This window comes from Myripristis murdjan, chromosome 7 (genome assembly GCF_902150065.1).
Source record: "Myripristis murdjan chromosome 7, fMyrMur1.1, whole genome shotgun sequence".
NCBI classification, from domain to species: Eukaryota; Metazoa; Chordata; class Actinopteri; order Holocentriformes; family Holocentridae; genus Myripristis; species Myripristis murdjan.
Window position 1 is genome coordinate 27312958 of NC_043986.1, and position 24034 is coordinate 27336991.

Here is a 24034-nt window from a genome sequence, read left to right on the forward strand (position 1 = left end):
GAGAAGAGAAGAGAAGAGAAGAGAAGAGAAGAGAAGAGAAGAGTGGAAAGGAGAGGAGAGGAGAGGAGAGGAGAATTTCTCATGGTCAACATACAGTACATCAAATTAGACCACCATGTGAAACACACAGACACACTCACTCACACACACACATATCCGCGCACACACACACACACACACACACACACACACACACACACACACACACACACACACACATATCCACATACACCATGTTCAGCTATACTTGTGGGGACCAACTTTGGACAACCTGTTCTGTGAGGACAGTTCAGATTGTGAGGCTTTTAGTTTTTTTGTTTTTTTTGTTTTTTTTTTCCCTCACAAAGTAAAAAGGCAAATTTTCCCCCCATTGGTTAAGGAAAGGGTTAGGGTTAGAATGAGGGCTAGGTAAGAATGAATGTAAGTCAATCCAATGTCCCCACAAAGACAGTCCTGCCAGTATGTGTGTGTATGTGTGAAAGACAAATACAAGCACTCTGGGTGATTTCAGAAGGCATCAGTGGAGAATGTGTGGATGCTGACTGAGAGCACATGTCACAGCTGAATGTGCTCATGCTGAATGCACACACTGAGCTGCTTCCCTGTTACATACACACACACTCTCTTAGCTACTGTCTATACTGCTGTCACAATGAATATTCTTTAGGATCAGCTGAACATCAATACATTAGTACATTTATTATGGCCATGATTTACTATTTCCCATATCATCATCATTTACCATAACAAACACTGTAATCATTGTCTTTATTTTGAGACATTTAGCATAAACATGCAAGACCATGGCTAAAGTTATGTCCATATGCTATGTTAGATAAATTTGGACAAACATCTTTTATTGTTCACACTGAGCCGGCGTTTTTTCCACCCAGGAAAACTAGGCTCTTTGAAACTGCTCTCCAAAGTGTTTAAATATGAAACACCACGCTTTTGAAAATGCTATTGTAGGACTGTCATGTGATCTGGACTGCGGTCTAGTATTGAGCATGAGAAGCATGTGAACGGCGAAGCATGGAGCCCTGAGCATGCTCGCTGGGGGACTTGGAGCATTTTGGAGTGTGGCCTGGGAAGACTGTCCTCTCAGCCTCTGCTGGGCTCTGCTCTGCATTTCACATGATGCGCCATCAGGTTGGATTTGGAGGGAAATCTGTGGTGTTGCTTTACCGCACAAAAGAGGAAAAGGGTGATGTTCTAATGCTGTCAGAGTTTCCTGCAATGGCAAATAATGAAACGAGTGAAATGCTTACAGAAAAATCACTTCCAGCATGTTTGTTAACTCTGATAAAGCAAAAGAAACATTTGAACAAAGAAGCAATATTGTCTTTGCAGTAAAATAGTTCATATTTTACTGATATTTTGAGTTTGTCTCTAGATAGATATCTATTTTTTGCATTTTAAGTTGCATTATTTTGTGGCAGAGTTTCATTTCATTTTCTTATTTGATCTAAAAGGGACAGTGTGCAGCTCAAACATATACTGTATGTCACTATTTGATGCCATATCTTGCTTTATTTTTTGTTGACACTACAATAAATATGTTTTTTGAAGAATAGTTTGATGTAGTTGGATTATTCAAGGTATTTCCTCTAGTTTTAGAGCTTATTTTGAGTTTCTAGTGCTTGTAAAGCTACTTTGATGGACTGTAGTGGAAATAGAACAGTGAGCAAAGAAATTTGGTTAGAGAATTATTGCTTTTAATACCATTATTTAAAACATGTGGACATGCTGAGGGCTCAACACTGTATGGCAAATTTCAAAGGAGCGTAAGAAATTACTCTCTGAAATTTTGCTGTTTATTGTCCCCCCCAATAATGAAATGAGATTTTCGCCCCTGATTCCATCAGTATATCACCAACACCAGATAAGGGCTACCAATCATCAACCATATTTTATTAGTATTTTAATATATAGTATATATTAAATAAATAGTATCATAATTAATTTGACAACATTTTAACTGGTGGGACTAAAAAACACCAGCTGGATACAACAAAGTAACTTGTTTAAGCTGTGCAGTCTAAAGCACATACTGTAACTGGCACTTGAAATGAAACAAGCCTGAATGTGATGAGTCATGACTCGCGTCAAATGTCACAAACCCGCTCACCCATCCTGTCACTCTCCATTACATACCCTCCAACAGAGTAAAACACTGTGCAGGTCCCTCCTCTAATGTGCACCCAGGGAAATCATGCACACACATACACCGTGTTTGCTGGTGCTCTTAGTTGCCAATGTCGAGATACTGTTGGGTTTTTTTTTTTATCCCTTACAATGATACATTATGTAACTTTTAAAAAAGACAAATGTACAAAATGTCTTCAGTTTCACAGAAAACTAAAAACAGCCTACAACTTCTGCCGTCTTTCATAGGTTTTGTAAGTAAAGTGGTGTTCTACTTTTTCGTTTTGTCAAAGAGCAGATTACTTGTGACATTAACATAATCCCTGGCTGATGGCACACCAAGTTACATATGACCAACCCTATGACCCCGACCAAACACACATACACACACGCAAAGATAACATCTGGATTTGCTGTGCCAACAATTAAACAGGGAGAAATACATTGTGCAAAGTGCAGAGATTTCCCCACCTAAAGTGACCACATTAAACCAGAAGGCAATGCACGCACAGGATGTTATGCTTCCAGTGAGTGATGCAGTAGTAGTTTTGACAAGCTAACACAATTTATTTTAACGCACACCCATCTTTGCTTGAGGGCAGCAAGTTCATGCGTGTATGTTGTTTGGGCACATTCATTCAAAAGTCAGTCTGGGAAATGAAATGGGGAAATGAGGCAGACAAGGCAGGTTGAGAGAAAAGGGTAAACAAGGACATTTCATTACAAAAGTAATTGACTGAACACTGCAAACTGATAATACACAATATCTAAGAGGGTAAAGTCAAAAATGCTGTTAAGTGCTTTATGTATGTGGAATACAAATCTGATTAAAGTGAAAACAATGACAACTGCTATGAAAAACAGGATCCAGCTTAATCCATACATTTTACTAATTTTAGAAATTACATAAGGTTTAGTATCCATTTTAAGACAAGAGACGAAGTACCCTTCTTGCGCTTGCAAAGATTATTACACGACGTTGTGAAATCCTCCATTCTAATTGGTGAATTGTGACATTCTGACGTCCGATATTTCTGAATAATGACCGTAGTGATGAATAAGTGACAGTTGCTACTGATGGTCACTTCAAACGGGGTTTATGTGGTTCTCCATGCAGAAAATCTGTCCATTAATCAGGCTAGCTAATGAGACCACCTGCTGGAGGCATTATGACATTTTTATCACTTTAGATTCATTAGGGGAACATGAAACATTTGATTCATGGTCAGGGGATGAACTATGAGAAAACATCACAGAGGCTCGCACTGACAGTGATAAAGGTGACTGAGGATAACCAGGTACATCATGCTTGGTATTGTTGTGGCCGTGGTGCTGTGTGTGTGTGTGTGTGTGTGTGTGTGGTGACTGATCACTCGCACCTGCAGCCACTCAGCCATCAATGCGTGTGCATAAAACCCCAGGGCAGAGGGCAGGCAGTGCCCAGCTGGCCGTTCAGCAGCTTTAAGTGTGTGAGCCACTCCAGTTTGTTGTGTGCCGGCATTAGTAGTTTGAGGGAGGGTGTGGTTTTCTTTGACTGATTTAGTCAATTCATTTAAAGCTTATTCTGAGTTTATGCTTAAATCTGGACCAGCTTTCTCTTTCTACACTGCAAAAACGCAAAATCTTACAAAGATTATTTGTCTTATTTCAAGTCAAAAATGTCTTATTTCAAGTCAAAATATCTCATTACACTTAAAATAAGACATGATCACCTCAGAATTGTTTTTAGACAATTTTCACTTGTTTCAAATGAAAATTCACTTGAAACAAGTGAAAATTTGTTTGTTTCATTGGCAAAATTTGCCAGTGGAAAAAGTGAAAATTCACTTGAAATAAGTGAAAATTAGCTAGAAACAAGAAACAAATTTTGCCAATGAAACAAGCAAATTTTCACTTGTTTCAAGCAAATTTTCACTTGAAACAAGAGACAATTGTCTAAACTACTTCTGAGGTGATCATGCCTTATTTTAAGTATAATGAGATATTTTGACTAGGAATAAGACATTTTTGACTTGAAATAAGACAAATAATCTTGGTAATATTTTGAATTTTTGCAGTGTATTATATAAGGCTAGGGAATTTTATCACTACTCCACTCATCCCCTGCTCTTCCTTGGGGACGTAACACAATACCATGCCGAAACACGTCCGTCTGGAATAAAAGTATCACCAGATAAAAAAAGAAGAGGGCTGACTATAATATGTCCAAGTACCGAGGTCCAACTTCGGGACAAAATACAAGACCTCTCCGCTTCCCACTGGAGTCCTGATCACCCTCTGGGGGTTTGTAATAAATAGCATCTCTGTAGCTCTTTTCTAGCCTCCCAAGCACTCGAAGCACTTTAGAACTCCTGCCTCACATTCACCCATTCATAGCCACACCGCCGCATACAATGACTGGCTGGCTGCACATGCTTTACCACTTGCAGTACAATCAATGACATTAATAGCCCACTCACTGGTGAAAGAATAAATGAATCCTGATGGCTCCGTTGGCACGCATCGTGTAAGCATAACATCCTTTTTGTGGGACCTTCATTGCATATCACCCCTCTCTCCTGTCTCTCTTCACTGTAAATTACCAAATAAGAGAAAAAAAAAAAAAAAAAAAAAAAAAAAAAACACACACCATTGCTAATTCTATTCTTCAATTAGTGGATTCACTGAATAAATATTTATCAACATGGCATCACTTTTGCTAAGTGCTGATTTTCTGCATTAGAAAATCCAACGCAGCTACAGATTCTGTGGCAGGCGAGGCTCACATGTGACTGCAGGCAGATCTCTACTGTGGAGTGGCTTCTCATTAATCTTCTCAGAAAGCCCTGATCTTGGACGCTTGACTGGGACAGTAACTTCAGCACTACACACTGTAAGGAAGAGGGTAATTAATGTTCAAGCACATTTAGGCTACATATTTTCAAGTCCAGTATCCAATTAAAGCAGGTCTCTAATCCTTCTACGGTTGCGACCATTAGTCAATAACCATCAACCATCAGACAATCTGGAAGCCACACACACACACATACACATACACATACACACACACACACACACACACACACACACACACACACACACACACATGGAACAAGAATAGAAGGCGTCAGTGCATTAGGTGTCAATGCAGACCGTACAAAAAACATGACAGCACAGACCGCAGGGAGTGACAACACACACTCACACACAGCTGTATTTTCATAGCCATGTGTGACTACACTGTTACTCCACCTTAGCAAATCCTGCAGTGCTAATGCGGGACAGTGATAATATTATGCAGCCAGCCAGTTGCGACAGACAATTAGTTAACATACGATTTAAGATTAACAGGGCAGAGAGCGAGCATAATCTCACATGGATTAACGGTGGGAGTCCTGTGGAGTCTGAGTTTAATGAGTTCCATAGTATTTACTGTGGTGGAGGTGGTGATTATCAACCACAGCACCAAATCTCTTCTCCTTTCCTTTATGGCCATAGGCAGTGTGTGTGTGTGTGTGTGTGTGTGTGTGTGTGTGTGCTTTAAACAGAAAAAACTGTCCCTCGGTGATCATATTCTGGCTGCTCACAGGGCATTTGTTACAGGGAGAAAATGCATTTGGGTGTATCTCTCCATCACCCTCTTAGAATATTAGAATCTGACTTTTTTTTGTTTTTTTTTTATGCTAAGCTTTTCTCTAATGAAAGAATCTGCACTAAAATATGAGACAGCGCAACAGCTTCCACTTAAAGAAAATGTTTTGACGGCAAGGCACTATAAGCACATCTCCGGACTGCGATCAAGTGCTATCCCGATGCTCATTACACAAACCTCCACAGTCTGCACAAAGAAGACATAGCTGAATATAAATATTGCCGCTTTCAGAATTGAAACCCTTAACAAAAAGCATTAGAAAAGTTTTGCTCAACAGCCACAAGAATAAAGCCGGAATTCTCCACTGATAACTCCCTATGAACCTGCATTCTTGAACTAAAGAGCCACCAGTTTTAAATTGCAGGTCCATTCCTGGGGATCTAACATTCATATTGCCAGTGTTCTGTGTTAAAGGAAAGGTGGTATTTATTCATTTTTGAAATTCCCTTCTGCACACTTCTGTTTTACATAGAGCCATCTCCAGTTTCATGTCGTGACTGGCTGTTATTTGGGGTCACATCTTTAATCCAACACCGTGTGATGTTTGATATGCGATCAACAAAAACCGAGGTGGACTGTAAGTGCGGGGGATATCAAAGAGATCGGCAAATCACTTGACAGCACCTCTATTTTCCTTTAATGGATTTGTATGGGTTTTCCTGTGCATGAGAAATGCACATCACAAAAATGCTCCCGGACCGGCTGCATATTACCTTGAAAGGTCATATTGATTCCATGCTTTATCAAATCCGTGCTCAACAGCATGCAGCCTCAGATGTAAACACAGTAAACTGCAGGGAAGGAGCGCTTCGCATAACGCACCTCTACTCCCACCTCCTCTTCTCCGTGTGTTCAAAGTTGTTTTCGCCACATATCAGGGTAATATTTTGAATATTTTGGCAGCATTCATTCAGAATGTGTTTTTTCCCTTCATTAATATGCACTTTCTCTTGCCTTTTTTTTTTTTTTCATCCAATCCTTTTCTCTTCCTTTCTTTCCCATCTTCCTTCCTCTGCACAAACATACACAACCCTAAAACAGCCCGCAGACCCCTGGGGAATAAGCATTAAGTCCGCCATGTTTATTCAGTAGAGGTGGGCCACGTGACGACTGGCTTTCCACAGGGGCCGTGTTTGACATTCTCCCAGTGCACAGATATCCTGCATGCACATTCACACACACAGAATCCACCACGACCATTTACATAATCAGTATCCTGGGACTTGCTCCGCGTAACGATTACTGAACCTAAGCCAAAGTGAAACACCGCCTTCATGAGCTCCGCGAGCGACAATCAGTGCAGTTTTAAAGATCTGCTTTAATCGCAAGGGAGCAGCCTCCACTCGGAGCAGAGCGAGCAGGGCCACAGTTAACTGAGAAGCTTGGGAGGACTTCTCCCAAGCCGAGGAGCTCATCAGTCAGAGCAATGAGTCTGTTGTTGTTGCTGTTCTTTCAAAGTCTCATACAATATGTCAAACCATACACTCCAACAGCCCCGCGATGAGCAAATGTTGATTTTTGGCAGTAATTAGACCGGGTGAATGCAGCCTCCCCACCCACACTAATAACATTTGCTTTAAGACTTATTTAGAGTGTGTGGAGAGTTTTGTTAGATACATTTCCTTGCCCAGCTCTGCAACTGAATAAACTTGACTGGGATGATATATACAACAAGTTGTATATACGGATGGACTGATACATTGGCAGACTCTCAGTATCGGCCAATATCTGCCTTTTTTTGAGACTCGGAAATTGGCATGTCCACAACTTCCCCTTCAATATTAAATAGGGCCGGGGAGGTATGCTTATGTCCCGATTTGATACTATCACAACACTTGGGTGCCATTTTGATATATATTGCGATTGTTAAGTATTGCAATTCCATATCACAATTTATTGTGAATTCTGGTTGCTTTTTTTAACACCAGACCATGGGAAAAAACGGAATCATACAGCTCTAGAGACTGTATATCATGAGTCATATTTCCAAAAACAATGCACATCAAGTATTTAATTATTTAAGCACAGTATGTCGTGATTCTATAAGTATTGCAAGTTGAAATTAGGGTTTATTGCAATTTTTTTTTTTTTTTTAATTTAATTTTTTTTTTTTTAAATCATGACACTAAAGTGAATCATTTTTCCCCATGCCTAATATTAAGAAGGTTATTCTGAAGATTTATTCAAATTGTACTATTTTTTAAATTTCATCAATAGTACCTGTCCCGTCTTTTTGTATTTGTGATATTTCCTTTGTTCCTTTCATTTATCCAAACATGTCTTGTGTGTTCATGTTTAGTAGTCAGTGTCTTAAAAAAAAAAAAACATTTCAGTCAAACTGTTTGAAAATCTTCATCTGTTTTGCGCTGCATTTGTTTTGCAAATCTAAAGAGATTTGCAATGATATTTCTGCATATTCATACACACAGGAACATAGGAACAACAACACAGGAAGAATTCAGGAAAACACGTGACCTCCATCAATGGGGAGTTGAGTCGCGGGCAGCTGGACTTGTTTGTAGATTCTTGAAAACATTTCACTTCTCATTCAAGCAGCCTCTTCAGTTCTGACAGACTGGTGGGGAGTCCCAGGTATTTAACCTGTGTGGGACGTTGGCTCACCTAGCTTCTGCAACGTCTTCAAGAATCTACAAACTCGACTCCAGTCTCCTTCAATAACCATGACCTGGACGCCTGACAGCCCTCAGAGACATGTGAAACCTGGAATTCTGTCAAGCCTCTTCCAAAACCAAAACTGCTAGATAAATCACAGCCGTTTCACTCTCTTACCTTTCTCAACAGCGGTGACGCCCATAGACGGCTGCCCTAGGCTGGCCCTCGTTTCCCACTTGCCCTCATCAGGGTGGTACACCTCCACCGAGGCCAGCGGGCTCTGCTGGTGGTCCATGCCCCCCAGCACCATCACCTGGCCCCCCAGCGACACGGCCGAGGCCCCGGCCCGGGCCGCAGGCAGCGGGGGTAGCTGGCTCCACGTCTGGCTCTCCACGTCCAGGACCTCGGCGCTGTCCAGCGGCATGCCGGTCTCGCTGCAGCCCCCGAGCACGTACAGCAGGCCGTCATGGTAGACCGGAGTGCAGTACACCCGGCGCTGCGTCATGGGCGGGAACTGCTCCCAGTACAGGGACTTGACAGGACTCACCGCCATCTCCTGCACGGGCATGTCTCCAGGGCCGAGAGGAGGGGACGCACCATTACACCGTGCCGAGGAGGAGGAAGGGGAGGAGGAGATGGAGGAGGAGGAGGAGGAGGGGGAGGCGGACAGGAAGGGGGAGGAAGGAGGAGGGAGGGAAAGGGGGACACGGAAAGGTGAAAGCCCCGACAAAGTTGAAGGAGGGCTGCAGAACAGGCAGAGAAGCGGGGGCGCGAGCTTGTTTTTGTCTGTTTGAGTGGCTGCCTGAACCTCTGAGTCTGAAGAGAGAGAGAGACGGAGAGAGAGATGGAGGAAGAGAAAGACTGCAGGGAGGAGAGGAAAGTGGAGTAGGCTTGGTGGAAACAACAGTATAAGGGAGAAAGGAGGAGGGCAGGCTGGTGGGTGAGAGGAAGCGTGAGCGGGAGAATGAGAAAGAGAACAAGAAAGAGAGAGAAAACAGAGGGACTGTCGAACTCCCTCCTCAGCCAGATGTCACGACTGTCTCTCTCGCTATTCAAATGTTTTATTCATCCGACTGTTGGTGTTTCTGAGCAGCCAAACCATCTGCCCTTCATTTCCATCTATTCCATCTATTCCCCTCTTTTCCGGCGGTGCTCCCTCCTTTCCTCCAACCCGCGGCGAGGTTATTTTGGTTAACTTTTTGGCCTCAGAATACACCCAGAAGAAGAAAACTCAAAAAAGGGTGGCCAAGGGTTTAGTACTTAATCCCCAAAAAAACAAAACTCAGTGTCAAGTATTGAAAAAAAAGGCGGAGAACGAGGAGAGGGATGGCACTGGATCAAAGACCAGGCGGGAGAAGAGTAATGAGCACTGACCTTCAACAGTGGCTCAATAATCCAGGGAAAAACCTTGGTGGGAGACTGAATTTATAGCCTCAAACAAAAGGCAATTATCCAGGGCTACCAGGCCCCTGGCCACAAATCCACGCTCAAATTTGCACCCCAGTGGTGAGGCCTACATCTGCAATAGGAAAAAAAAAAAAAATCCTTCAAATGTGAACAAAGTCCTTAAATGAAAACGCCGTGGGAGTGTAATGACTACAAGACTCCCTCAGAGTTCAACACAGAAATTCCTCTCCTTAATTAGATAAGAACTCCAAGTCCCAAAGGGGCCACTCCGGGACTTCCCGTCAGGGCTGGGCCTTGTGTTGAGCCGCGAGCTTTGGAGCTTCCTGGTCGCCTTCTGGATCCTCCCCTCTGGAAAAGACGAAAGACCCTGGAAGAAAATACAACATGGGATTACATGTGGAATCGGAAAATAACAGAAAAATCGGTGACATTCAGCGCTTAAATCAGGAAAAAAAAACATCCTGTTCATATCAAATCATTTTCTATATCTTAAGTCATGCTATTTTTCTTTGCTACATCCTACTGCTATATCCTGCAACCATCCTGTTTTCCAATCCAATCCAATCTGATCACACTTTATTTATAAAGCGCTTTTAAAATAACCACAGAGGTCCAAAGTGCTGTACATTAAGATAAAAACATAAAATACATAAAACACATAAAAACATAAAATACAGTACACAGGGATCCAGGTTCATCTCATCTTAATTGGACCAGCAGCAGAGCTACTTTAAGTTTAATTGTCACAGAGCTCAAAACCTTGTCAGATAATTCAGAGACATAATCATAATCGTGTTTATTCTGGAAAGCGGTGCAGCTGGACTGGACTGGTGGGCTTCCTCATTTTTCAAATACCCCCGCCCCCACACACTCACACCCAACACCGATGCATATTCATAATTAATGATGCCTTCTTCACAGCTCCAATTAGTGGCCTGAGCTCTGTGGAAACACTGACCTTTGGCGGGCAAATGAGAGAGACAGATTAAGAGAAAGAGATGAAGACAGTAGCAGAGGGTTACGTGAGTGTGTGTGTGTGTGTGTATGCATGCGAGTGTGTACATTTGCCAGAAGAATTAATTAATCCAAGGAGAAGAATCAAGCAAAGTTAAAAACCTGAGAAGCTCAGTGCATCTTGCCCGACGCTGTGAACACACCTAATCCATTTTCCGCATTGTTCCCCGATATAAGTTCATTCATTACTGATGAGACACTCCATTAGCGCCGTGTTATCGCATTATGACTGATCTATTTTGTGATGCAGGTGACGTGGGCATTGATGAGTAATTTCTGAGATAGGTTTGTGCGGAAAATATCACCTCATTGCCACTGACATTACAGAGAGACGCTGTGTTCTAACGCTGCAAACAAAGTTTTAGCAAACAAGGCAGATCGAGGCAAGATACTGGCAAATCATTTCTCTGTGTGTCTAATGAGGAGGATTATGACTTCATCGCACTCATAATCACACCTCATCAGTTCAGATTTCTGCATAAAGCGCAGCTCTACATATAGAGTTAAACTGATTACAGCATCGCATTTCTATGTAGTCATCTACAGGTGTGAGTGCCTAAATTAAGATGTGACCAGATTTTCGGGAGCAAATCCAGGGATATTTATGATTTGCTGACGAATATTAAACACAATAGACATACATAAAAGCATTAAAGTACATGAATTCTGAGGCAGTCCAGCATCACTGACCTCACATTTAAATATATAATTTTAATAATTATAAATATAGTTGTCTTGTAAAGCTGTTTTGATTTTTTTATATATATTTTGCTCATTTTCAAAGGCTTTTTTTTTTTTTTTTTTTTTTTTTTTTTACTTTTTTGTATTTTTTTCTGGTTATATTCTTGCAATTTGTTTGCATTTTTTGGCTAATTTCCCTGTTATAATTTGTGCATTTGCTAATCAGGGTTTTCCCATGTTTCTGAACAACCTCAAGAGAATTTGTGGGATCCAGCGTCACTGATCTGAATTCTGAAAATCAAGGACTTGTCTTCCACTTTTGCATTAGCCAGTGTTAGTTATGAACAAAAGGGAAAATTTCTACTTCCAGTAACACAAGCTCTTAGAGCAATATAACCTCACATCTTGAGATAAAACTACAAATCACAAGAAGTCCCCTGGCACCAGCGCCGTCTGGACGAGAGGGGATCCCGGGACATTCCTGGGGACGAAGCATCAAATCAGGGGACTGTCCCCTGAAAACGGGGACATCTGGTCACCCGAGCCTAAACGAACCTGGTTATTGTGCGTGTTTTGCAACGTCATGATTAGACAGAATATACCTTTAGCAGAGGTGACAGTCTGTCTCTTAAAGCTGTGTGTATTCCCGTCTCACCACCTTCCCAACCAGTCATGCATAAATACATCGCCTGGATTGAGTTCGTAAGCTGCTGCGACACACAGCTCATGTCCCTCTGAGGCCTTGTATGTGTGTGTGTGTGTGCGTGTGTGTGCGTGTGTGAACCCTGGAGATTGCCAATGGCAGAAACTTAGAGAGCGGGTGGCCGGGGGCAAGTGTGAGCGAGGATGAGAGGATGCGAAAGCACGCACCATAAAACAGCAGAGTGGCAGCGTGTGTTGGCTCAGATGGGACAACTCTGCCTTAATTACTTAAAAGTTTTGAAAGCAATTTGGTCCCCGAGTTGAAAGCACCCCCTGTAGAATTAAACACTGGATCAGCAGCCAGCATGATCACCTTATAATGAGTCTCGCTCTGTGGGCTGAACTGGAAAAACAAAGAGAATATATGAAAATATATTGGAACGCATCTCAAAATGGTACAAAGGCTGTGCCACAGATCTCCCGGGGTGCATGTTTAGAGCCGTTACAGAGGATGAATAATGGCTTTATAGATTAGAAAAAAGACATAAGTAGACTGAAATAGACTAATGTGATGCAGGTCACTTCAGAAATGATATCAGTATAAATGAACAGAGTGATATGTAGGTTTGTTTTCAAAGTTATGTCACTGTCAAACATTAAAAAGTCTTGTTTTCAGCTGCTGTCTCCACTGCAAAGCAACATGTGGCACAACATGTGATCAGATAAACGGGGAAATGGTCTGATTTTGTCTCAAAACAAACACACACACACACAATAAATCAATCAATCAAAATTCTGTGATTTCTGTTGGTTACCACATCACTTGGAACCTCTCTACACAGGAAAATGTAAAAAAAAAAAAAAAAAAAAACATTCAGGGGTGATGAAGCAGCGAGCCAGAAACAGAACAGAGCAGACACAAGATAAGCAACATCAAAAAGACACACCTGAAAGCCCTCTGTAAACTTCTAAGATATGTAGACCTACAATATTTGTGTGTGATTCACGGCGTATAATCTCGGCGGCATATAATCTCATCTGCTCAACCAAGACAATTTTCCCCCACATTTTGTGAATGCGCAGAACGAGTCCCATTGGCAAAGTGAGATGCCAGGTTAGATTCTCAGTGTGAAGCACCGCTGGAAGCCCAGTAAGGATCTGCATACACAAGTTGGACTTGAATACTTTATCTGTGCTGGGAAAGTCATAATTTGTCTGGGTTAGCACACTCGACCAGTCTGGTGGGCTTGTGTTTGTGGATTCCCCTGGTGAAATGTGTATGTGGAGGACGGGGCGGGGGGGGGGGGGTGCATCTTCCACCGAGAGTCTCTTCTGAGGGTTTCGGAGCAGCAAAAGTGATTTTCTGCTGAGTCTGTGCCTCAGCTCAGCAGAGAGCAGACAGAATGTTACCAACACTGGCTCACTTTGATGAGTACTCCTGTCTGTGTGTGTGTGTGTGAGTGTGTGTGTGTGTGTGTGCATGAGAGAGAATAAGTCCACTAAGTGTGAAGAGTTCAGCTCAGACGAGGGCGGTTTTATGGGTCACGATTTCGATTCTGGTTCGGTTTGTTTTGTACATTAGGGAGAGAAAAAAAAATAATACACACTACCATTTCCACTTTTTTGTTTTGCTTTGTGTTTGTACTTGTTTTATTATTTATCCGTACTCTTTTATATTTTTGAGTAGCAAGCCGGTGTGTGCAAAGACTACCGCTCGATCGCACCAGCATCGCAGTCCCAGGCGTGCTTTAAAAACTCTGATGTGGAGTTTTTCGAACTTTACTATGAAGAGATGCACACGGCAGTGCGGGTAACATCAGAGCACTTCAAGAGAAGTCGATATTAATGGCTAGATATGTCATGCACTGTCTGAACGAAAATGAAAAACAGCAAAAAAAAAAAAAAAAAAAAAAATTACATCAGTCCTTGCCATGGAGCTGGCTCGGTTGCTTGCGAGGAGCTTACCTTAGAGATTAACGTGGCCAACTCTGCATTATGCAAATGCGTCTGGCACAGTTCACAGTTCATTACTGCACAAAATATCATCTCACTTCTGTCACGCTCACTCTCTCCCTCCTGATTCTGACTTTGATGATGCCAGAAATAGATTAATCAAAAGCCGGCATATTCTAAACTGCTCATTAACTGTGTGTTGCATGTAAGTATTTTGTGGAAAAAAAATATAATTGAGCCATTTCTTTATATAACACCGGGGGTTTGAAAACTACTCACAGTATCCCACAATGCTTACCGTCTACAGATGATGATAAATATATATATATGTTGTGGTTATGAGGTGTGATTGGTGCGATGTGAGAGCAGCCTGGCAGATGTGCGGAGTGCAACAAGGCTCCCTGGGGTGCTCTGTCCCTCCTCGCAGCGCATGCCGGAGGCTAAATACAGGGAGACATCCATACAACAGCAGCTAAATATAGCCAATCAGCCACCTAATGCAAGGTGGGCAGCGAAATGAGCAGAACACTTGAGTGCATTTTGAGCAGAACAAGTCTTTAGGGATCCGGAAAGGCTAATGGACTCTTGTGATGAAGCTTCTCCTTCAGCGCTGCCTCCCATTTTGTGCGGTTCAAGTGTAACTTCACTTAGAAAAAAAGGTTTAAACACATCAGGATGGAAGACACACACACATAAAGTCATACCGGCCTATGTATAAATTATTCAGTTTCCGAGAGCAAATTGTTTCTAACAAGGCAGTCTACTGTAAGTGATAATGCAACTTTGCCAAGTCATTAATGACCAGTGTGGCTCTCTGTGAGAATCTCATTTGTTGCTGTTGTGTTTCAGTCTGCTTGTAGGCCAAGCGACTGATGAAGCAGCACGGGAGGATCCCCGAGGACGGCACACACACAGAGCGGTGCATAGTGTTATCAGAAGTGCATTAAATGCAGAAAATGGGGTACAAAATGGAGACATAAAGCCATAAAGGGAACATGGCCGGGGGACGGAGGAGACCAGTATCTAAAGAACAGAATCATAAGTCATCGCAATATCAACTGCTTTGGCCTGATGTGTTTTCTGCTTTGATTCATTTTGTCATACATTTCTCTCGCTTTGAATGTGACCATAAGATAAATGCGTTGTACATAAAAATCTCGCCTAGAGCGGCTCCAAGCGCAGAGAGTATTGAGTGAGGGGAAACAGATGATCAAAATGATCAAGGACCCAGAATCCAATGGGCCGTGCTGACATTGGAATCCAGCCATGGGCGGCGGGAGAGGGCCCTGACAGATGTGTACAGTTACAACAAAAACCCCACTGCGGCCTTCTGTGCTCGCTCACAACAGACACTGACAGCTATTGTGGGCAAATCAGCTTAAGCTTCCAATTAGCCAAATCATATGGGTGACCAAGCACGCTAATATAGCAAAGATGAGGCAAGGTAAACATTTTGTTTGCGTATACTGTCACCGGAATGAAGGTCGAAAACGAACAATGAGGCTAATGAATCTCGTGATGCATAACAGATCAAATGATGATGTCCGTGCTCTGTGAGCTGGATCCTCTAGCCAGCAAAAAATAAATAAATAAATAATAATCAGGCAAAGCAAAATGAGAAACATAATGAGAAAGGCTGTAATACAAGGCTGAGCAAAATCAAAATAATCACTATCATGAGCGCAATCGCATAGATCTGGAATTAATTAGTGGACCGCAGATCTTGTTTAGCATGGAGCCAAAGTCATTTGGTGTCATCCCAGGACAAATGGAAGGTGCAGTTCTCTCGTCGGGGAGGGAAGGGGTCTCTCTGTTAAGACGGGGAGCATGGTAATCAGCTGCGAGTGCCTCTGTGCGACAAAGGGAATGGCAGATGTATACTGCGAAAAACCTCCTGGGGATACTTTCATGCCTGCTGAAGACATTATGCCGCTGCTGCCGCTGATGATCGTGACAGCTGGAACTGCTGCTGCAAGCAAGGTAAGAAAGTCACAGAAAAAAAAAAAAGGAACACACCAAAGTTTTGGAGAGATCGGCCAATTCAGTCAGGAGCTCAGAACCTACACAGCACATAGCAAAATTGCTGAAGATCATTCACGTCAATGCCTTGCAAGTACTTTAGCGTACACTACAGGCGCACGCACAGTGAGATGATCAATATCGCCAAACGAGCTGCAATTTAGGGAAAATTTATCGACAGCACATATTGGCTTTTGGGGCATATTTGCATCGCGGCGACGTCTCGGTGGCTTCCTCGGGATATGAGCCTCGCTAATGGGAGGATGTTAAAAAGAGATATTTCAGAGGGAGATGATGAGAGGACGTGATCACACACTGCGGCGATGAAATATGCCCCGACAGGATCCACTGCAGAAGCAGGACAAATCAATGCGGCTCAGGTGGGACTGCATTTAAGCCGAGCGAGTCTGGTAAAGTCAAGGTTTGGTTTCATTGCAGAGGGGAAAACATGACTCACTGCAAAGTGTGTTGCAACAGCGTCAAATCCTATAACCTGAGGTAATACTAATGCTATATCTGTGTACCGTATTTCCCCAATTAATCGGCGTTTAATACGCAAAATCAACTTGGACCCCAGGCGTTTAAAAGAACCAGGCGGCTATTCGCTGCAGGCCTTTATTTATTTTTGCACAGAGCCGCACCAGGCCATTACTGTGATGAAAGTTACTGTCCAACATATTTATAGTCGGTCAATTTAAGATTACAGTACACCCTTTTTTTCTAACGTTAGCTAGCTCTCTTATTTTGACAGAAAACGGAAGTGCGGCACAGTTATTGTGCAGCTAACTGTTTACTTCTGCAAAAATAAGGCGAGTAGCCTTATTTTGGGTTACCTCAATATAATGCAAATAATCACCCCGGCGGTTATTCGGGTGGGCGTTTAATATGCAAAATGGGTGCAGACCCCAGGCGTTTATAAGAACCAGGCGGCTATTTGCGGCCGGGCGATTCATTGGGGAAATACGGTATGTCAAGTAAGATGAAATGGTGGAGATGATAGTGATGATGAGGAAAACAGGAAGAGGAGGAGGAGGCCAGGAGAAGGAAGAATCACAAAGGTTCTGATGGCGGGGATGATAGCTGAATGATTATAATTGCCTAAAATAAAAATGCAGCGGAACAATCCTCCCAGGAGTTTGATTGGCATCTCAGCTGCGCTCATGTCTTCAGATGATTCACATTCTAATGTGAATCAAGGTGAATATTTAATTAGCGCTAAGCGAAGATGATATGAATTTCAAACGCGGGGTAGCGTGATTCAGAAGGAACAGTTTGCATGCTAAAGAGGCAGCGGAGCTCCAAAGCTACTGGCCACCATTTTTTCCAGGGTCCCAGCTCTAATGCAGCAAGCCACCGAGCTGGCCCCTCTTACTGAGAGTCACAATGAGTTACAGTGTTATATCAATTTTACGTTGTCAGCATGTATTTCTAAAATCGGGAAACAGCAGCTCGTCAGGAGAAATCAACGCGGAAAACAAAGAAACAAGATTTGTATATTAAAGTTATGCAAATCAGTCTCACAGCAGCTTGACATCAAAAGAAATCAGCATAGACGACAGCTGCGTGTTTGTTATTCTTGGAGGTACGGTGAAAGACAGCGCTGGAGCATGGGAGGAAATAGTGAATTGTGTCTTTTTTCCAAGTGAGCAAATAATTTAGCAGTTACTGAGGCGTAACATGTTGATTCGGTCTACGTGGTGTATGGTCTGTGCGGTGCCTGCTGCAGGTGTTTCCAGAAATACAAACCAGCCGATGTGTTACAAGACAAACTGCAGATAAGTTCCTCTCAGTGCTTTTCATAACAAACTTACGGTTGATCTATGCATGTTTGCATTAGCTGGAAGTCAGAGAGGGAGCCGTTGCCTGGATGTGGGCTGTGGAATGCATCACTCACTAAACCACTCAACGAATACGCTCTCTCAAGCCAGCCTCTCTCTCTTCCACACTCTCTGAATGCTCTAGAGAGAGTCTGTGCTGCAGCCCGTTAAGAGTACGAGACAAAAGCAGGAGCCGTCCCGACACACGGTTTATAAAAGTGCGATCTTCTTTGAAACCAAAGCCAAGGCATGGCTGATTTCTTAGCAAAGTAACGTCAATGTAATGTCAGCAAGACTTCATTAGACCAACCACAGCTGGCTAGTTTTTAATAGGACTTTTAATAGCACTTAGCAGACGCAGATGTGGGGAAATGACCAGATACCTGCCCTGTCTTCTTACGTCAGCTTTCAGACAGGTAGGTGAAAACATCTGGACTTTGTGGAAGCCACATGTTTGTCGCAAGTGCATTTCCACCCTAAAATGCTGTTTTTTTTTTTTAATGTGGCCTGTTTTTATCTCATATAACATTCACTATTCCCTCTCTGAGTCATTAGGTTTCCTCGGTAAATGTAACATAAAACTATGACAGCCCTGAGTGCTCGATATGCTGCAGTTTAGAACAACACGTGCAAACAGACAAAACCCAAGCAAATTAAGAAAATAAATTTGACGAAACACCCGCATTTCGAAAATGGGCCGCAAGGTCAGACAACACGACACGATATAGAAACGCTCAGCATTTAGAAGACGCGCTGCAATTAGACAAAATGACAACGGAAGTGTTTCCGGAGGGCACTTAAAAGCGACGAACACGTGTCTTCTTAATTTGCTCGTGTTTTGTCTGTTTGCATGTGCAGTGCGTCGAGCTCTCAGGGCCACCGCATAAAGTGATCCAGCAGCTCTTAGTTCAATAAAAGCTCAACTTATGCGTCTGGTTTAAATGTGCTGGTTTGCATTACGCCCTGGAGCACTGACTCCTCAGTGAGAGAGGGAAAAAAAAAAAAAAAAAAGTATTGTAATGGGGCTAATCCCCTCAGCAGAACCTACACGCTGTCATCTCACTCCTCTGCCCCGGCTTTCTGTTAATTGCTGGGATCATCAAGTCTTAACAAAGGTAAACTCGCAAAAATGAAGCTATGCGCGGCGCTGACTCGTTGTCGTCCCAAACAATTAACTCCCGCAGCCGATTCATTAACAGCCTCCAGTCGTCCGCTGTGCCAAGGACACAAGCAAGCACCAAACAAGCATTATCTCCCTCCGTTCCTTTCTTCTTCACAAGCTCTTAACCCTCCTTTGCCAGCTTTGGGACCGTTCACACTGTTCCACTTTTTTTTCAAGCGGCTCCTTTTTTTTTTTTTTTTTTTGTTACATGAAAGAGAACATAAAGCACCGCGAGGCAGACAGAGAGTCAACACCTGGGAAGAGCCACCGCGCCTGACGCCTTCTCGGAAACACAGAGCTCTCTCAAGTGGAGCGACTCAACTTTCAGAAGGACGCTCATAGAGTCGGGGACAACTTCATTATCAGACAACTAATTCCAGTAAAAGAAGAGGTGGCATTCGCAGCATATAGACAGATGGCAGTTTAGGACAACATTCAAATAAAATCCAATTCCATTTAAAAAAAAAAAAAAAGTTTGATTGTGAATTATGGAAAAGACTGGCTGCATTGCAACACTGTGCAGCTGAGTGTAGGAGTTGGACAGTTCGCTCATAATGGCAAATCGTGGTTACATAAACAAGAAGTTTTGTTGCACAAGCCTCTTTTTCAAGTCAAGGGCAGGGCATAAACAAACAATTTTCGGTGAGTCAGTCATATTGTTAAGGACACTTAACAATATGTATCAAGAATGTGACTAATGGGATGGCGTCTGCTGGTCTGTGCCAACAAACATAACACCTTTTGTTTATTATTTATTTTGAAACGGCTGGTATTCCTGAATAAACCGTTAAAACATGTCGAAATATAAAGCTACTATGAAATTCATAAAACTCGGATGTCGGTAATGGAAAAAACATTTGGACAAATTAGATATGACTAAATCTTAAAAAATGAAGCCACGCATGTTTTATTCATTAAATAACTTTTGGGACAGGATTTCATCAGTTTTTAAGCTTATTACGCAGACTTGCTTATAAACACGACCCACTACTCGGACAGCCCGGCATAATTAAAAATTAAATCCGAGAAAGTTCAGGGAGCAGCCTTGTCGGCTGACTCACGACAAATATGTTGCGGCTCTCATCTCGAGGCAGGACACGTATCAGCCTCTCGAGACATCTTGTGCAACACAAAGTCCAAAATGTTTATCTTTCACTTCCCACAACTCCGAGCTGGAGAGCCTCTCCATGTGTTCCCCTGCAGAAACTGTGAAGTGCAGAGAGACAGGCGAATAATCACAGCAGCTGCTCGGCTTTGCCTCGCTATGAATGCTTAAAGACTTTGCTTTTTTTTTTTTTTTTTTATTTCCTTGTGGCTATTTCATCGTGAAGGTTGTTTTCTAACGCGGTGGAACGCTACGTCCAGCACAGCCCAAAATAGTTCAAACCTACTTCTTCTTCTTCTTGCTTCTTGTCCCCCTCTCCCCTCCCTCCCTCCCTCCCTGCTGCATCCCAGATTCAGTCTGAAACTTTGAATGCTTCTTGTCATTCATAATTCAACTCTGACGTGCATTCTGTTCTGACAGCGCCCCCCTCTTTTTCCACGTCCTCCACTTATTCACCCGGGCTTTCGCCTCTTTCTATGTCTGCCCCTCTTTGGTTCTCTCTCCTCCCTCTCCTCTACATATCCTAAAATCTGTCTTCTCACACTTTATTGCTGCTCCTGCCTCCTCCTCTCCCTGTTGATAATTATGTAATTTTGTGCCATGAAACGCATGAAAACGTCGGACATTTCGACCACCTGCTAGAAGAAAAAGGAAGCGGAATGAGCTGGAATTCCAAGTAGGAAACCTGGGCAAAATTTCTCAAGCCCTGATATGTGCTCACAACCTGCCCCCCGGGAATGACCCACTTCCGACTTTGAAAGGAAGACATAAGTTAGCGCTGCTTCTCCTCTCCCTCTCGAGCGCCTTTCTTGCCTCTCCTCCTTCCTGTCTCCATTCTTTTCCTTCTCCCCTCATTCCTCTTCTTTTTTGCGCCCCAGTGCCTCTCCACCTGCTCCCATCACGTCTGACGGCGACGCTCCCGCCGCCTGCCTACGGGGTCCAGTGGAAGTACATGACTGACTGGATGGGTCCCATCAAGGGACAGAGAGGGAGTGCCAAAGATAGTCAACTGGAGAGCAAGCCTAAGGCAGCTTCACATGTACACACACTGTTCATCCACACTTAGGGAGCCAAGATATCAGTGCAAGCTTTTTAGAATACTAATGAGATTTCATATTCAGACTGCTGCTCAGCCAGAAGGATTCAATGCAGATGCCGGCAAATGAACGCAACATTAGTGCAAATATGTGCCACGTTTGAGATTTAGATCCTAGCTGGCGGGTGTGCAATTTTGCAGGTCCTTCCTGTAGTGGCCCCAGATTGATCTGGAGACTCCCAGAATCAAGCCTCCCAGCCTGCAGGAATAATGACGGAGGAGATTTGATGAAAAAACATTCCTTCTGGCCTGCACAGATCGCTTGTAGTTTATATAATCCAACCGTGTGTGAGGATTATCAGAGGAGAGAAAACAGGCCTTGGGCAAGTCAGTCAAGCACAGAGTGCCAAGGTGTCTGTCCTGCAGGGAACAAAGTGTGTTGTGAGGCAGTGAAATATGGCCTTGTGTATAAACATGACATGGTAACTTATGTGCATCGGATAGATGTGCCTGAGATGAGTGCAGAGCTTGTAAATAAGTTTCTATCTGTATCTTTATGATCATGCCATGCATTAAAAAAAACATACCATGTTTGAATAGCTCATTCACATTTTATTAAATTTTCTATTCCTTGGTGCATTCAATTCTAAAATGTTACACAGTATAAATAATGGTATAAATTAATCTGAATAGGAAATAAAATATACCGTCTGCACTCAAATGACTCAATAAATTATGAAATTTAACTGCATTTTGCATCAGCTACAGTAGACTGGGTTCTCTGCATGGGGGAGGGTCTTGCCATACAATAAATCCAATCATTGTAATTACCCACAAGTCTGAGGCAATGCGACTTCAGCATTGCCTGGCAGGCTAGACATTCATTTTCATCAAGGCTAGTGCAGAGGATTTTGATCTATAATTTTTTCGCCAATTGGATTCTGCTCAAGGCTAGCTGTTCTGACTAATCTGCTGGAAAATCATTTGAATGCAAACACCACAACTTGTCGTCCATTCTGCTCAAGAGACACTTAGAAGCATGGCTTGCTCAGCCACTCGAATCCAACACGGGGTGTTCCAGTCAAAAATGAAAGTAACCGGGGCACCCTGGTAGCTCACCAGATAAGAGTGTGTGCCACTTGTTAAGGCTGAGTCCGCAGTGTCCTGGATTTGAAACCGACCTCAGGCCATTTGCTGCATGTCATCCTCTCTCTCTCTCTCCACTGCCTTTCCTGTCTCTCTGTACTGTGACTGTCAAATAAAGCAGAAATGCCAAAAGAAAAGAAAATAAGCTATATATCCCTCACACCAAAGTGTTTGTTGCTCCAGTTTGTTTTACTACAGTAGTTTTGGGACAAAACAATTATGTTCCTCTGTCACAACAGCATGAATTGGACATCCTGTTTTCAGTTGTTCATCACATGAAAAGTTTAAAGTAAAAAAAAAGTAAAAACAAGTTAAACACTTGGGTTAAGGTTTGGGTTTGGTTTAGCCAAGTAAAACAATTTGGTTAAAGAACCATACTGGACCAAGTTTTACTTCTCGTCAACAGTCATGATATCTGTCTGCCACAAACACTGGCCTTGGTAACTGAGACATCAAATTACCCCAAACACTGTCACATTCAAGTTTAAATGTTAAAAACTGCTCCTTGAAACTTAAAAGGTGTATTGTGCATACTGAATTTGCCTGAGGAAGACCTATTCACAGGTGGAAACACTGCAATAAAGACCTCTCTAAGGGAGGTTTAAAATTCATTGTGCGGTTAATTTCTTCAACTTTTAGCCTCTAAATCTTGTTATCCAAACCACAGACCCACTGTGGTTTGTTTGTTAGTGAGCACAGCCGTCTTTGTCCAAACTTAGCTGCTGTGCAATGGTTCTGTGATACTGGGATGTGCAATATGGTAGGAGAGAGATACGCAGTGGCTTTATGATACCAGGTAACATGGAAGGCAAGGGCGGACAAATGTACTGGGATGAGCGAGGCAGACTCACAGGAGCTCACCTCACAAAAAAAAACAAAAAAAAAAAACAGTTAAGATAAAAAAATATGCAAATGCTCTTGCAAATGCTCCCATTGTGTTCATTTTGGGCATTTCAGAGAGACCTGCTTCAGTGGAACAGGTGGTAGGACTTGTAGCTGTCATCCAGCAACCATGCCTCTGCTGTACACAAGAAGATAAACGTTGAGCCCTGTGGAGAGCCAGCTGTCACTGCAGTTCAAGTCCTGAAATAGCTGAGCTCAGCGTCTTCCCTCGAGATCCTACATGGAAACTACAGACGCAGGCACGCCGCTTCAGAATCCTCAAAAAAAAAAAAAAACACACGGAGATGACGTCCCGTGGGGCTGAATTGAAAACATTTGTGTTGAGTTGTTAATAGTCTCTGAAGTGTTAAATTGGATGGCAGCGCTATATGGTGAATCATCCCTGTAACGCCACCAGGAGTGCTTGATGGAGGGCTGCGTTTTTGAGGTTTGTCATCCCGGTTGTTTTCACCGCACTCAGCGAGCACAATCCATTCCAAAAGAGCATTCGCAGATATTCCATTATTGCACCTCGCTATTCTGACCTGGCTTTGACGGATTGGAAATAATTGCTATGGTGAAGCAATATTGGGGATTCAGACTGGCACAGAAATTGAAATGTGTAACTCCACTACAGCCCAATCCGCAAGACTTTGACATCGTTCTTACTTCATTTCATCCCCGCAAAAAGTCAAATAAGCTCAAGTTCAACGTCGGGGCCATCACGGTGCAATCCATAGTCAGAAAAAATGTAACTTGTAACCTCAAACAAACGTGAATC

At 42.8% G+C, this 24034-nt stretch overlaps 1 protein-coding gene across 1 annotated transcript in view; it reads right to left on the reverse strand.

The window, feature by feature from the left end:
• LOC115361450 (kelch domain-containing protein 8B-like) overlaps positions 1–8957 on the reverse strand; it is a 79460-nt gene extending 70503 nt beyond the window's left edge. The window contains exon 1 of the mRNA XM_030054820.1: positions 8567–8957. Coding sequence (XP_029910680.1) covers positions 8567–8957 — 391 coding nt within the window. The remainder of the gene's footprint in view (positions 1–8566) is intronic.
• Positions 8958–24034: the final 15077 nt, after the last annotated feature.